This window comes from Nyctibius grandis, chromosome 3 (genome assembly GCF_013368605.1).
Source record: "Nyctibius grandis isolate bNycGra1 chromosome 3, bNycGra1.pri, whole genome shotgun sequence".
Lineage (NCBI taxonomy): Eukaryota > Metazoa > Chordata > Aves > Nyctibiiformes > Nyctibiidae > Nyctibius > Nyctibius grandis.
In genome coordinates, this window is record NC_090660.1 from 86591884 (window position 1) to 86605907 (window position 14024).

Below are 14024 nucleotides of genomic sequence, written 5' to 3' on the forward strand. Positions count from 1 at the left end.
GGGCCTGAAGTTTCCCTTCAAGTCAGCTACTCTAGCTAGAGCCACTTCTAAAGGCAGGAGGACATACCTAGCACTGCTAGCATACCTTTGATGTGTTGGAATTTAGTCCTACCTTCTTTTCTGCTCTCAGGAACTGGTAAGTCCTAGCAGAGGGACCAAGAATGAAGGTGGTTATCTACCATCTCTCCACTAGCTGTAGGGCTCATTGCTGTAGTCGCTGTTGTAATTTCAGCTTCTTGTCCTGGCCTGCAACCAGACCATTGTGCATGTCAGATATTAGTGTCAAATAGATGAGTTTTAATTTAACCTTCAGCTCACTTCTCTGGCAGTTTTGATGTTGGGTGGAGTTTCCAATTCGAAGTAATGGGAAAAATAATAATGCTTTTCTTCCTGACTGAGGGAATAAATGTATTATGGTGATTCTCTAGGACTTAGAGTGCTGTGGCGGGAAGGGCTTAGTTTTGAAATGAAAGATACAGCATTGAGCAAATTTGGTAAAATAACTTTCTGATGTGATAAGTAAAACACAGAAGTTTTTAAAAGGAGATTTAAAGTGAATTGTAGTGGTCACTGTTCTGATTAAAGTGCCAGCTAGAGTGGGTGAGAATAGACAGCTTTTCACCAAAGGCACTAAAAGAAAGGCTCTATTACTATCCAGCTGTAATAAACTCGTGTACTAAACTCCTTCAGTGTGTTTGGGATATAAAAGGCCTGTATGTTTAGTGTTGTGTACTTTGGTCTGTGAGCTTCTGCAGAACCTACAGATAGCTTCCAAGCAGTAAAAGTAGTCCCTACAATAAACCAGAAAATGAAGGATGCAGAAAAACTATAAACTCTTTTTTTTTTTCTTCTTCAGATGGTTTTAATAGGTCTTCCTGCATTACGTGACTTTTGGTTTTAATTATTATTTATCTTCCATGGAGTTCTGAGCCTGGTGACCACTCTGTTTAACAAAGGATAGAGGTTCAAAAGGAAATTAAATTCCTTTGAGAGTGATTTTAAAAAAGGAGGTAGAGGGAGACACTCTGCAGCACATCTTCTTTGTATGGAAAAAAAAGAATTTAGTTGCTATTAGCCCTTTAAAAGTAGCTGTATCCTTTAATGGAAAAGATCAAATTAAAAGCATAGCTTGAATAAAGGTATGTAAGGCTATAAAATACAGGTAAACACAATTATGATGAGAAAATTAATCTTTAAGGTTTTACATTAAGACTTAGACCCAAGAAATGTACCTCACTGTGTATAAAATAGCCATAAGACAGATAATAGGGAATGCATATAAATTACTGAATTTATATGAGAAGTTACTGGTATTAAGAGGAAAAGAGCCTTTTTCTCTTTAATTTGAAATAATATGTAAATAATTCTCACTTGGATTGTGAAGAGAACGTGCTCAGTGCTGCTAATGATCTTATTGGACTTTTTACCTATATTTTGTATCAAAATGTCTTGATGTAGATGTTTTTTTAGTCTGTTTTGCTGGTAATTGGAGACTGACACACAATAGACAAATATACGATATCCAAGTGGAATGCTAAAACAGGGAAACAGTTTTTAAGGAAAGCACAGGTGTGGTGTGGAAACCTAGCAAATAGTTTGTTTTTCAGAGTGGAGAGCCTTCCCGTCACCCATCCTTCCACCACAGCAGAGTTCATGACAGGACATCAAGCAGGATCCTGGTCCATGAAAGCGGAGAATTAAATGTCAGAATATTTCCAGTGAGAGAGATTTTCTTTGAGCATCTTTTATCCCTAACCTGAACCAATTGACTTCCCAAATTGTGCAGAGCTGCTCTCTTAGATCCTTGATGGACAGATCTGAAATAAGTATGGTGAAAAACCGTGTAGATACTGGAAAGTTAAATCATGTCTTTTCCAGACACATTTGGAGGGAAGAAAGATCAAAAACTAGCTCCTTTCACAGAGTTTTATTTTGTAGCTTCTTAGCATGAATGAAACTGTTATTTCAAGCATGTTTGAAGTTTCAGATTGTATGTCTTTTAAATGACTTTTAAACAGAAGTCATCACAGAATTTGCCAGTCACATATGACTAAGCAAACAATTCTGTTCCATAAAAGCAAGGATACATCAGATTCATGCATAAATTTTCCTGTTATATACCATTTTAAAGTTGTTTAACTGTCTGCATATATATACGTTTTTAGACAGTTTTGAAGGCAGGAAATTGTTTTTGAAGAAGAATTTAAATAAGAATGTTACCAAATATATAGAGCAGCAGCTCTGTGTTGTTCCAGTTACTTGGATGCGTTCCTGAGATTTTCCCTTAAGAAAGCAGAGCCGTCTGATTTCCAGGCGTGCACTCGGGCTGGTGCTGGTGTGCATACTGAGCGCCTGTTCCCCTGCCAGCCTTAATAGGAACTCTCCCCCAGCCAGACAACCTCTCACTTGTCTTTCTGGGGAAAAAGTACTTGGACACTTTCGACGTCTTTAAAACTTGATGTATTGTAAACACTGAAATTTGGTGTAAGAAAATCAAACACCTTTTTAATGTTTATTTTTCTGAGTGACTTGCCTGATTTCTGGCCCCGTCTGAACATCCTGCTTTGTAGGGGGTTGCAGAACCTGGTCTGAAGCCGTAATTTTGTTTCAGCTGAGTGGCGTGTGCTAGGCAGGATCCTGGTATTGACACTGCATATCACTCCTGTGGCTTGGCACACAGGTTCTGGGTAGTTCATCAGCAACGCTCCATGGCTTTGAAAGCAGAGAATCACAGTGTTTTCAGAAATAAAACTTAGTGGGTGGTGAAACACAAGCATGTTGGACACCTATGAACTGCAGATGGCTCTGATCATCCTCTTATACATCCTGTGCTAATGATGTGCTGGTTGTAACTTTCAGTTCCTCCCTGAATTTGTGTTTCTTAAAGCCAGCCTTGCCAGCCTCAGGCAACCTGAAGCCTACTGCTGATGTTCCTAGCAAACAAATTTGTAGGCACTGGTAAACAGAAAAGCTTTCAGATTAAGAGATCCTCTCAGCCGCAGCGTCCTTTTCAGTTGTCTTATGAGATAACTGCAGCAGTAGTTGTCTTGCCCAATTCTACGGTTTCTAGTGTAAGTTCCTATTTTTAGTCAAATTACTTCTGGGATGTAGTAGTAGCAGAGCTGAAGAAGCAGCCAGAGATATCGTGGATATGTGGCTGAAATTATGTTACAAACAGTACTTTTATAAATGTAAGACGCTGGCAGTTTTACTTTATGAAGCGTTTTGTCTGTTAATTTCCTCGGGTAACTTCACAGGGAGCCAACACCAAGAGTCACCTTGCGTTATATGGGATACAAAAATTATTTTCGGAGTATTTCCAGTGATGTGCTGTGTTACAAAGATTATTACTTGGAGTCAGTACCAAGTTTGTAAAGTGCTTTTTGTTCTACAATGAAATATAAGATATAATAAGTGAAAAATTGGGGGGTGGTTACTCCAGCTATGTGGAGAGGCTCAGAAAGAAAACCATAAAGATTTTCTCCAAAGATGGTGAGATTCTGAGCAATTTTTATAAGGACCATCTCGAGTTTATTCATGAGCCTTTAAAAAATCTGCACTGAAATAAACATACTCCAGCCATTTTCTTAGGTCCGACTTAGTTGCAGAGTGTATCTTCAGCTTTTTGGGGTTTGAATTGTGTTTGTAGTGTGCCTCATGTCATAGTGTTCACTTCTTATCTTGGGCTGTGGGGTATTTCTGTGCTAGGAATAAGTACTGTCCCTCCAGCTTGAGTGCTCGTCTTCTCTCACAAAGCAGGGCTGGCATGTATCAGTGTTAAGAGAAGAGGTGGCCAACACAAACTTCAGTGAAAGACTTGAGCCAGTCTTACTTTTTCCTAAAACCAGGAACTGTATAAACCAGGAAAAAGCTATCCTGCCAATACAGCCGAACCTTGTTCCAGCGTACTCTTCGAGGAATCCCTCTGGAAGTTCATTTTCTGTGGCTTTTTAGGTTCTCAGCAGGAATTCCAGTAACTAACTGGAGATCATTAACTCCCATTAAAATATGGGAACTATCACTGGTAACTTTTTTTTTAATAGTAAGGGCATAAAAATATCTCATTATTTTGTGCAGAATTTAGCTTAACAGAAGTCTTGAAGGTAATTGAAGGAATATGAGTCTCATATTTCAGGCTACCAGAGCTGGATCTAAATTCCCATGGACAAAAACCCACACAGATACTCCAGAAGAAAATGGCTCTCCTTTACATTAGGTTTTAACCACAGGCAGCAACTGGATATTAATCGAGAAGGGTCAGTAGCTTAATCGTCTTAAAAGTCCAACAAATTCATGTTTAGATTGTTTCGCCTATTAAAATGAATTACTGGCTTTTCTCTAGCATGCATAAAACACACCAGTGCTACTGATTCTCATACCTTCAACTCTACTTTTAGCTACAACGTAAGCTACCCCCAGGTAAAGGGTAAGAGATTTAATAAATGGCTAACTGGGCATTTTTACTTCAGCTGTCTGAAGAGGCTCTCAAGAAGAAAATTCCAAAGCTACTTTCCCCTTACTCTAAAATCTGTTGATCTCGTATGTGAGAATTGAAATAAATTAATGGGAATTTAACATAGAATCATAGAATTGTTTTGGTTGGAAAAACCTCTGTTTACTTGAAGAAGAACAACGTACTTCTTTGGACAAAGCCAAGCATACAGTGCTGTTCTTTCTACAGTGCTGCAGTTTTTAGCAGAATATATCACTTAAGGAAAAGGCTTCAATTTGCAAAAAGCATCATCTTGCTGAGATGAAGTGTACATGTACATTGCATTGATTAACTTAAATCATTTTACAGACAGAATTCATATAATCCAGGTCAAAATCTGGGATTGACGGTAATTTTTAAACAGTTTAGTTCAGTTTTGCTTGATTTGCTTTTAGGGAAATTGGGGTTGTAACTAGTTTATTTTAAATTGTAAGCCATTCTTAATTTCACTAGGAGTACCTAAATGCATATTAGCATTGGTTTAGATAACTTGATTTATGGACACTTTAAAAATTAAAACCACTGCTAGTTTTACGTAGAAAAAAAAAAAAATGCAGTCAAGGACCACAGAAGATTTATCGTAAGCTTTGTGTGCACAGGAAAGGGTTAGTCACTATAGCTGTACTGGCGTAACAGTATCAGTAAAGCCACCTTTTCTTACTCTATTTTGTTACTAAATGCAGCTTCTGTTACTGTGGTTTATTTTCCAAGTGACATAAATTATACTTGTAGAAATGCTTTTTAGCTGAGATGATAGTCTGCCTGAGAACTACACCAATATGGAAAAGGTCCTTTTGCCCCCAAGCAGAGCGAGAAGTTCACGGTTTAGAATAGACCAAGGTGGTTATTGGAAATTTAATGATAGTTTAAGTATCATTAGCTGTTTCACTGATTATTTTACCAGAGGCATAGAGCTACCCTGGGATAGTAGGTACATCTTGAGTAGAAAAATGATTCAACTCCCCCCCAACTCCAAACTCTGTACTTGAGTGTAACCACATGATCTAGTTTTACAGAGAATGATAGCCATGTCTAATCCTTGGGTTTTTATTTACTAGTGTGATTAGTTAAACAGATGAAATGTGTTCAGAAATCCCCTTTAGCTGTAGTGCACTTACCTAACAGCTATTGACTTTGGCACAACTGATGAAGTGTACCTGAAAAATACATATATATTCCTCTTGTTTCAGAGTTTACAGTAAACTTTGGCTCTGTGTTGAGGTCTTGCATTTTAATTTTGTCTATAAAAATAAATCTTAAGATACCCAAAATTTTGTAGTTGTATTCATAAATTAACCTTAACAGCTATGCCAGACAGACCACAGATTTCATGCTATGTGTATTGTATTCATGCAAGAGTTTTACACACACACAAAAAAATTTATTTGGAACCTTTTGTTATAAGAAAAGGCTAAAAACCACCTATTGTCATTAATAACCAGACATGAAAGATGAGCCATAGAATTATCCTGTGTAAGCAGCCGACTGTCATCAGCTAGCAATAATGTGGGATTATTATTAACCACATTCCTGTGATTATGATTTCTATAAATATGAAGAGCATTACAGTACTACAGATCTAGTGTGACTGCTACCTCAGAGTCGTTGGATCATAGAGGGCTAGATGCTAAGTGGCATGATCAACCCACAAGATCTTTTCACTAATGGGTCTTCCCGTGCCTGTCGTCTTCTGTTAGAAACCATGTTGTTGATAAACTCTCCTAAAAGACACATTTATGAGCCAGTGGATATCATTGGTTAACTACTTAACAAATTTGGGGATAATTTAGAAGTACTTTAACACTAATTAAGCTACGTTTCTTTGTGTGGTTTAGTTTTTCAGCCAAGTTTGGAGATATTTTATCCTTTTTGTTACTTAGAATTCTTGAAATCTGTGTTGGAAAATTAGAATTCTTGAAATCTGTGTTGGAAAATCAGGCAGAGCTGCTGTAAAAATACACAGTCATCCTGAAGACTCGTTCAGCTCCCCAAGCAGCTCATTCAGCTGTTTGGGGAACTCTCTGCTATTCTGCAGGAAATGGGGCAGTGGGGCGGGGGAAGAAGCCAGTGGAAAAAAAATCTGTCATAGCAGCCACAGACCTAAAATCCTCTGGCATGAGTTACTCTTAAAACATTTTTATAAGTGTGAGTTAAGACTGATACTTTTTTTTTTTTTTTTTGGGTGGATAACCAATTTTTCAAGTCATAGGGAACATTGCACAGATTGTGAATGGAAGAGGTGGATGTGCCTTTCATACAGGATGGTTATTACTTTTTATGGGGTTTTTAATGCATCTGGAGTGTTTTTTCTCATTTATGGAAGCAGTGAAATCTTAACAGAACTCTAAGCCTATCAACTTTTGCTCTTGTACCACTGCTTTCATCTCTGTCAGTTTATTAGTGTGCAGTATTAGTTAGCCTGAAGGTGCTGACCTTTTACAGTGCTGATGCGAGGTTAAATCCTTTCTGAATGCTCATTGTGACTGCTGGTGAGATTGCAGAAAGTACAGGGAACTCTGGCTCCCTGGGTCACATTCTCCAATGGTGAGATAATTGCCTGCAGGTGAAGAGAAAAATGCAATTTGAGATCTTCAGAGCTTCCAAACCAGGTGTGCATTGCTGAGTCAAGAGCAGGTATTGACAGGTCACTTCTTCTGCAGCATTGACAATCTCACTCCTTAGCAGAGGCAGCTTTGAAACCATTAGTTTGTAATCATGACGCCATGCTTGCAAGCACACAAGTGACTGTAGTAACTCCATGAAATTAGACTTTGTACAATTTCTTTTGAAATGCCTCAGACAATGCAACGTAACAACAAAACTATTCTGAGTGGAGATTGTTCGCGGAGAGATGACTATCCAGTTTTTTTGAGCTTGAAAGAAGATAAGATCATGTTATCAAATGATGTTTTGTGAGCGGCATGTGGTTGAAAAAATAGGCAGGTGTGAACCTTCTTTTGGGAGAAGAAGGAGGAGCAATTTCTATTACAAATTATATTGTTATGGCTAATCCCTATGCATTTAGAAGTTCTAAGAAACAGGATAATTTGGATTAAAATATGTAGTTTTGAGGAAGTATTCTGAGTCATTAAAAATGAAGAAAAAATATTTTTTAAAGGATTGTCTGAAAATCAAAATGCTTTAAAGGATTGTAAGGTAACTTTTCATATAAAATAGTGTCATGTATTACTCTAGACCCTTAACCTTATTATTTCTTTGAGGTAAGTAATGCTATTTTTCATCTGTCTACTGTAAGGACGATATACAAGGTGTTCTGTCGCTCACCTAGAAATAATGATGTGAAGTTAGCCTATATATTTTTGAAATCAAGACAGTTGCAGTATAACGTAGACTGGTGATTACTTAGATTTGGCCTTCACGAACAGAGTGACAGCCCCCTTATTTTATTTTTTCTGAGACTCTTTTACGTCCACAAAACATTGCTAGGCAAAGGGAAACATCTTTGCTGGAATGTGCTGACAAGAATTTAATAAAGATGGAACTGTGTGGCAAGTCTGTTCAGACTTGATGGAAATAAATATTCACTCTAGGAGCTGAAAGTTGAACACATTTAACTTCTGGAAAGGGTCTCTGTTCTGTCCATTTACAGGAAAAATACCTTAGGAAGAGCACATTTCACAGCATATTGAAAGAGAATGTTGAATATTATGTGGGGGTTCCCATCATAGTTGCAACTATGGAAGTAGGTTTCTTTGTACGTTAGTTTGAGTTTGCCATCTGAGATACTCAGAGGGTGAGGTCATAGCTTCATGAACATTTCTTTTGCCAAAAAGGCTGTTTTTAAGTATCATCAATCACTTTTCCTGCCTTTCCGTTCTGCTTGTGCAGCAATGGAATAAAGCGAATCGGAGAACTGACCTAGATTAAAGATAACCTTATTTTATGCAGCTGCACAAACTGGTGTACGTTAGAGTTGATGGGGGTTGTTAGGGAAGCTGCTTGTGTTACTCTTCTGCTAACAGGTATGATCAGCAAACTTCAGTGTTACTTCAGCACAGGTAGTTAAAGCTCCATTTGGAATAAATAAAATGGAGCCTTACTTAAAGTGCTATGGGGAATCCCTGCCTTTCTTCACTGACTTGAAGAGAATTACCTCCTTAGGCTAAAGCTTGCCATTGGGAGTTCTGTCTTCAGTGTCTGTACAGATTTCACACAGTTACAGTTTGGTCTGAAAAGCAATTCTAACTGCATCGGTGTACTAACTGCAGCCCAAATTCAATGTATTTCACAGAAGGGTTGAGGTTGGAAGGGACCTCAGGAGGTCATCTGGTCCAACCCCCTGCTCAAGCAGAGCCACCTAGAGCTGGTTGCCCAGGACTGTGTCCAGATGGCTTTTGAGTATGTCCAAGAATGGAGGCTCCACAACCACCCTGGGCAACCTGCTCCAGTGCTCTGAATAACTTGTTTCCTGAGTAAATACTACACAAAGTTTTATTTTGCTTTCTACAGAATCGTACACTTGCAGTGTCACAGGACTGCAGTATTTTTAACTGTATGATTTATCATATAACATGTACAACAGTAGTAGTATTACTGCTGTCAGTGATGGAGCTTCTCTAATGTTGGAGTTATGGTGGAGGCTAAAAAGACACATACTGTAGGTGCATATAACTGTTATTTTGATGTTTTAAGGAGGCATTTGGCTTATTTTGTTACATAATAGGACTTAGTTTCAGAGGTTTGTTGTTTTTTTTTTTAAATGCCTGCACATTCACTCCTGATACTCTACTGTTTATATACTGTAGACTGGAGTAACACTTGCTGAAATGATTACCATTATAGCTATTATTGATCAAAAGATAAGAATAACAGTTCTTTTCAAAATAAAGGCAAATTCAAGGCTATTGAAAAAATTGACATACCACAAAAGAGAGGTACGTGTGTATGGGTGTGAGAGAAATCACGGTTATAAACCAGACCGACAGACCTAGTGTGCCTCCAGAGAAAATCTTAGCCTTTGTTCTAGGGCTCAGTTTGACCTTGGTCTTCTTGGAGTGGGGTATGGAGCAAAAACGTTACAGTTTTCCTGTAAATGGGCAAACTCTCTTTGTCCATTTGATTTCCTCAGTGTTCAAGAGTGTAGGGCTGGCATCCATATCAAAAGACAGAGTTTATGTGAAATGCCTTAATTCTGCAAAGTTTTGGGAAGAAGGCAGTGACAGCAGTTACAGTGGGGACCACTGAGAACCTTTTGTTTTCCATAGCAAAAACTGATCCTCTGGACGGCACATACATGTAGGTTTACCTGGTTTGTAAGGTTCGGTGACTGTGGGTTGTCAGAATTTTACAACGACTATATTCCTCTTCTGATAGCTGTGAGTATGCAAAACAGTTGGGAGAATTTAAGAGATTTAAAATCTGTAATCAGAGCTTAGGACCAGCTCTTCAGTTTCTTTTACTCAACGGTAAAGTATTTGTTAAGAGAGAAGCATTGAGAAGCATGGTGTAATTGGCCATTAATTTAATTTGCTGACTGCTTTGCCTAGAATTCACTGGACTGTGTCTTAATGCTTTTTATGTGCAGTATAAAATGTTACTGGGACAAATATTTTTGTAGTTCTTGTGGTGGCAGACATCTGCTGCACAGACTGATGTTGCGTATTTTCAGTGAACCTGTCATACTTTGCCTTTCAGCATTGATTTCAGCGATGCTAGTTCCCACATTCTGCCTCGTGTCCCCTTTGTTTTGGAAGCCTGCTGTCAATATACAGCAAAATTATTTTCCCAAGAATGTTACTTTTTATTAAAATAAAAAAAAAGAGAGAGAAGTAGTTATGTGAAGTCTTGCCTTTGGGTGAATTTCTGAACCATCTCTTGTAGGAGATATAATTTCCTTTGTTCCAACTGCATAATCTCAGTGCGTTGCTGAGGACGGGCAAAAGCACTGCCATCGAAGAACACTCTTGCATGGGTTTATGTCATTTATCAATGAGCAGTTATCCATTGGTGTTCACAAGTAGTTCATAATTCTCTCTGAGCAGACGAGGTTTTTGTGGGTTCATATTCTTTGCCTGACAAAATATTTCTAATGCCTTTGCCAAAGGTAGTGTTTTTCAAGGCTTAGCTTTCCTAGTGCCAAGGACTTTTTAAAGGCTGAGATTGTGGCCTCCAAAAGCTCAGTACTAGTAGGCATAAAAGCCTACTGTGGCATTTGAAAAGGCTTTAAGAACTTCTGTATTTGTTCACACAAGTGTTTCAGTGTAGAAAATCCTGCCTTTAATCTTCATTAACTTTGTAAGACTGCAAACTAAGAGTCCAATGTTTTAGGCATTTAACTTTAAGACAACAAGCATTAAGGTTGAAATACAGATTGCTAGCAAGAAAAAAAGAAAAAATTAAAAATTGGATTTTCACCCAAGAACAAAGTACTGTGAGATTCCTAGCTCTGCAGCACTCCAACGTAACTCTAGATTGAAGTTTTAAACGTGCCATTCAAAGAAAAATGCAGAATCCTTTGAGGAATGTGCAAGGATTAATTGACCTGTAAAAAAAGAGTAATAACTACAAGCTGCAAGACAATGCTGTCTTTACCATGCTGTATCTCTGAAATCCTTCAGCACTGGTCTACCTGTCTAGGATAGATACAGTGATAAAACTTCTGCTAAGTCACTGCTCAGAATTTTTCAAAATCCTGCTCTCTTAATCCACCACAAACAGTGTGATATAATGAGATACATATTCTGGTGTGCAGGGGTGAGGTCTGAGTAACAAAATGTGGAATATTTCTGAGGACTGAAATCCAGGATGTGAGCTTGCAGCCCAAAAGGCCAACCATATCCTGGGCTGCATCAAAAGCAGCGTGGCCAGCAGGTCGAGGGAGGTGATTCTCCCCCTCTACTCCACTCTCATGATACCCCACCTGGAGTACTGCGTCCAGCTCTGAGGCCCCCAACATAAGAAGGACATGGAGCTGTTGGAGCGAGTCCAGAGGAGGGCCACAAAGATGATGAGAGGGCTGGAGCACCTCTCCTATGAAGACAGGCTGAGAGAGTTGGGGCTGTTCAGCCTGGAGAAGAGAAGGCTCAGGGGAGACCTTCTAGCAGCCTTCCAGTACCTGAAGGGGGCCTACAGGAAAGCTGCAAAGCGACTTTTTACAAGGGCAAGTAGTGACAGGGCGAGGGGGAATGATTTTAAACTGAAAGAGGGTAGATTTAGATTAGATAGTAGGAAGAAATTCTTGACTGTGAGGGTGGTGAGATGCTGGAACAGGTTGTCCAGAGAAGTTGTGGATGCCCCCTCCCTGGCAGTGTTCAAGGCCAGGTTGGATGGGGCTTTGAGCAACCTGGTCTGGTGGAAAGGTGTCCCTGCCCATGGCAGGGGGGTTGGAACTAGATGATTTTTAAGGTCCCTTCCAACCCAAACCGTTCTATGATTCTATGAAACATGACTCGGCTAGGTAGTGCATATTAGCCGTCAGATGGTGAGTATGTTCAAGTCCAACATTAAGCAAGAACGTAAGCAGTGGGTATGGTGCTTACAGTTGTTCTTTCATGCACAAAAGATGCAAGTCTAAATTTTAATACAGAACACACCATTTAAATGGAAAACAAAGAAGCTTTGTGATTCATTACAGCATGAACACTAGCTCGTCCTTATAGTTCTTTAAAATTCATATAATCATCAAATTTTTACGATACACTTGAAATAGCACAGACTGAATTCCGGAGCTGCTTTCACAGAGGATCCTACAGGCTTGTACAAGAATTGCATGAACGACTTCACTTTGCATTGCTGTTGGTTGAAAAATGCTAGATCTGTTACATGTGATTTTGATGACTAATTATTAGATTTCTATGTGGCATCTCTGCAGCCATCTAAACTCTCTGTCCCCAAAGGAAGCTCCCTGCATCCATTGCTAGCTTCTTTTAATTTGCATTGATGAACAAAATCAATGATAAAATTTACCACCATTGTAAATCTATCTTGGTTTACTGTTGTGGATTGCAGCTTTTCCTGTGTTCCAGACTTGGTTTTCATTCAACTTCACAGAAACCCACTGACCTAGTATTTCATTGTTTACAAAACCTTTGTTACTACATCTCTTGTTCAATTCTAGTGAGCCACAGTTCACGTCACCTGTTTTGATTCGTATGTGAGAGAAGCAATCAGAAGATTCAAGACTAAAGGTCTGGTGTATTTATAAGGGGTTGTATTGTTGCAGGCAGTGTGTTTGCGTGTGCGTGCTGTGAAGAGCAGCCCCGTCGTGCTGTGCACACAGGATCTGGTAGGGATGTAGACTTGCAGCCTGCCCTCAGACTTGGCGTTCTTCTAAAAACCATGATGTAGCCTGATCCTGTGCCTTGTCAGTTCAGGGAGAATGTGGTCTCCACGGCTGGTGGGTGTGTGGCAGGTGAAGTGAGTGCCGTATGCTTGAGTAGGAAATTGCAGAGGATTACAAAGAGCAGTCTGTTGTCTGAATGTTTTCCACATTTGACATCCAAGCAGAAAGGATTGCAGAACCTTTAAGATTCAAAGTAGGTGTTTTTTTAAATCATTGGGTTTGGTTACTCTAGTAGTGTTGTGGTGGACTATGCTGTTAACTTAAAACTTGCCATCTTACGCACGGATTATTCATTTCTTAAAAGCGGAGACAAATTAATACTAGTGTTTAAAGTCATTGTGAGACTGCATTCAGTTAAAGATGCTTTTTGTTTGCTTAGGAAAGTAGGAGTGGCTCGTAAGAAACACCTTCACCAACAAGTCTTGATGTCTGTAAATTCTTAGAGGTCTTAGTAAACTTCTTTGATTTCTTTTTTGATACCTTTTAATGTAATCCAGAAAAAATTCATCAGCACAAAAACTTCAAGCACCAGAATAAGGAAATAAAATTAGATATGGCCGTTAATGCATCCTTTAAGCAAAGTTCTTCACATTTCTTAAAGCACCTTTTTTTTTTTTAATTCCACAGACCTAAAGATTTTCGAAGGAAGTAACAACAGTAAAAGAAGAATAACTGCCATCAGGAATGTCTCTCCTCCTTGAAAAAAAAATTCTTCTAAGATGGAAGCATCTGTGCATCTCAGTCAACCCTTCTATACTGAATGCTTTTGACAGGTGTTAACAAACTTCATTTGGAAAGATTATAAAAATTATTGTATTTGAAAGAGCTATGAATGGATATTACATTGTTAATGCCACCTGTACTCTTGTGTTGTATGACCTGGTATTTGTTAATTATATTGGTTTTAATACTATTATTAAAGAATTGATACATTTATAATATTTTTTTACATCTCATTGAAACAGTATATTGATTACTGAAATGAAGTACCTCACTCTAGAAGTTGCAAAACTTGAATTCCATTCAGTAAGAGCAGTGAGGAATTACGGTCACAGAGCTCCTACGAACGGTACGCTGTCAGTAAATAATCTGATTTGCTCTTCTGGTAAAACAGGTGATTCATCCTTACACAGCTTGGTGAGTGAGAGAGTGCCAATCATGGTGCAGAAAAAGGGAATTGTTCACCTAGAACTCGTTCTCTCTTTGGGGGATGTAAAAAACCAGTGGCTT

At 38.7% G+C, this 14024-nt stretch overlaps 1 protein-coding gene across 1 annotated transcript in view; it reads left to right on the plus strand.

The window, feature by feature from the left end:
- Positions 1-13733, plus strand: part of MRPL13 (mitochondrial ribosomal protein L13) — a 43990-nt gene extending 30257 nt beyond the window's left edge. Inside the window, exon 7 of the mRNA XM_068397139.1 lies at positions 13422-13733. Coding sequence (XP_068253240.1) covers positions 13422-13446 — 25 coding nt within the window. The 3' untranslated portion in view covers positions 13447-13733. The remainder of the gene's footprint in view (positions 1-13421) is intronic.
- Positions 13734-14024: the final 291 nt, after the last annotated feature.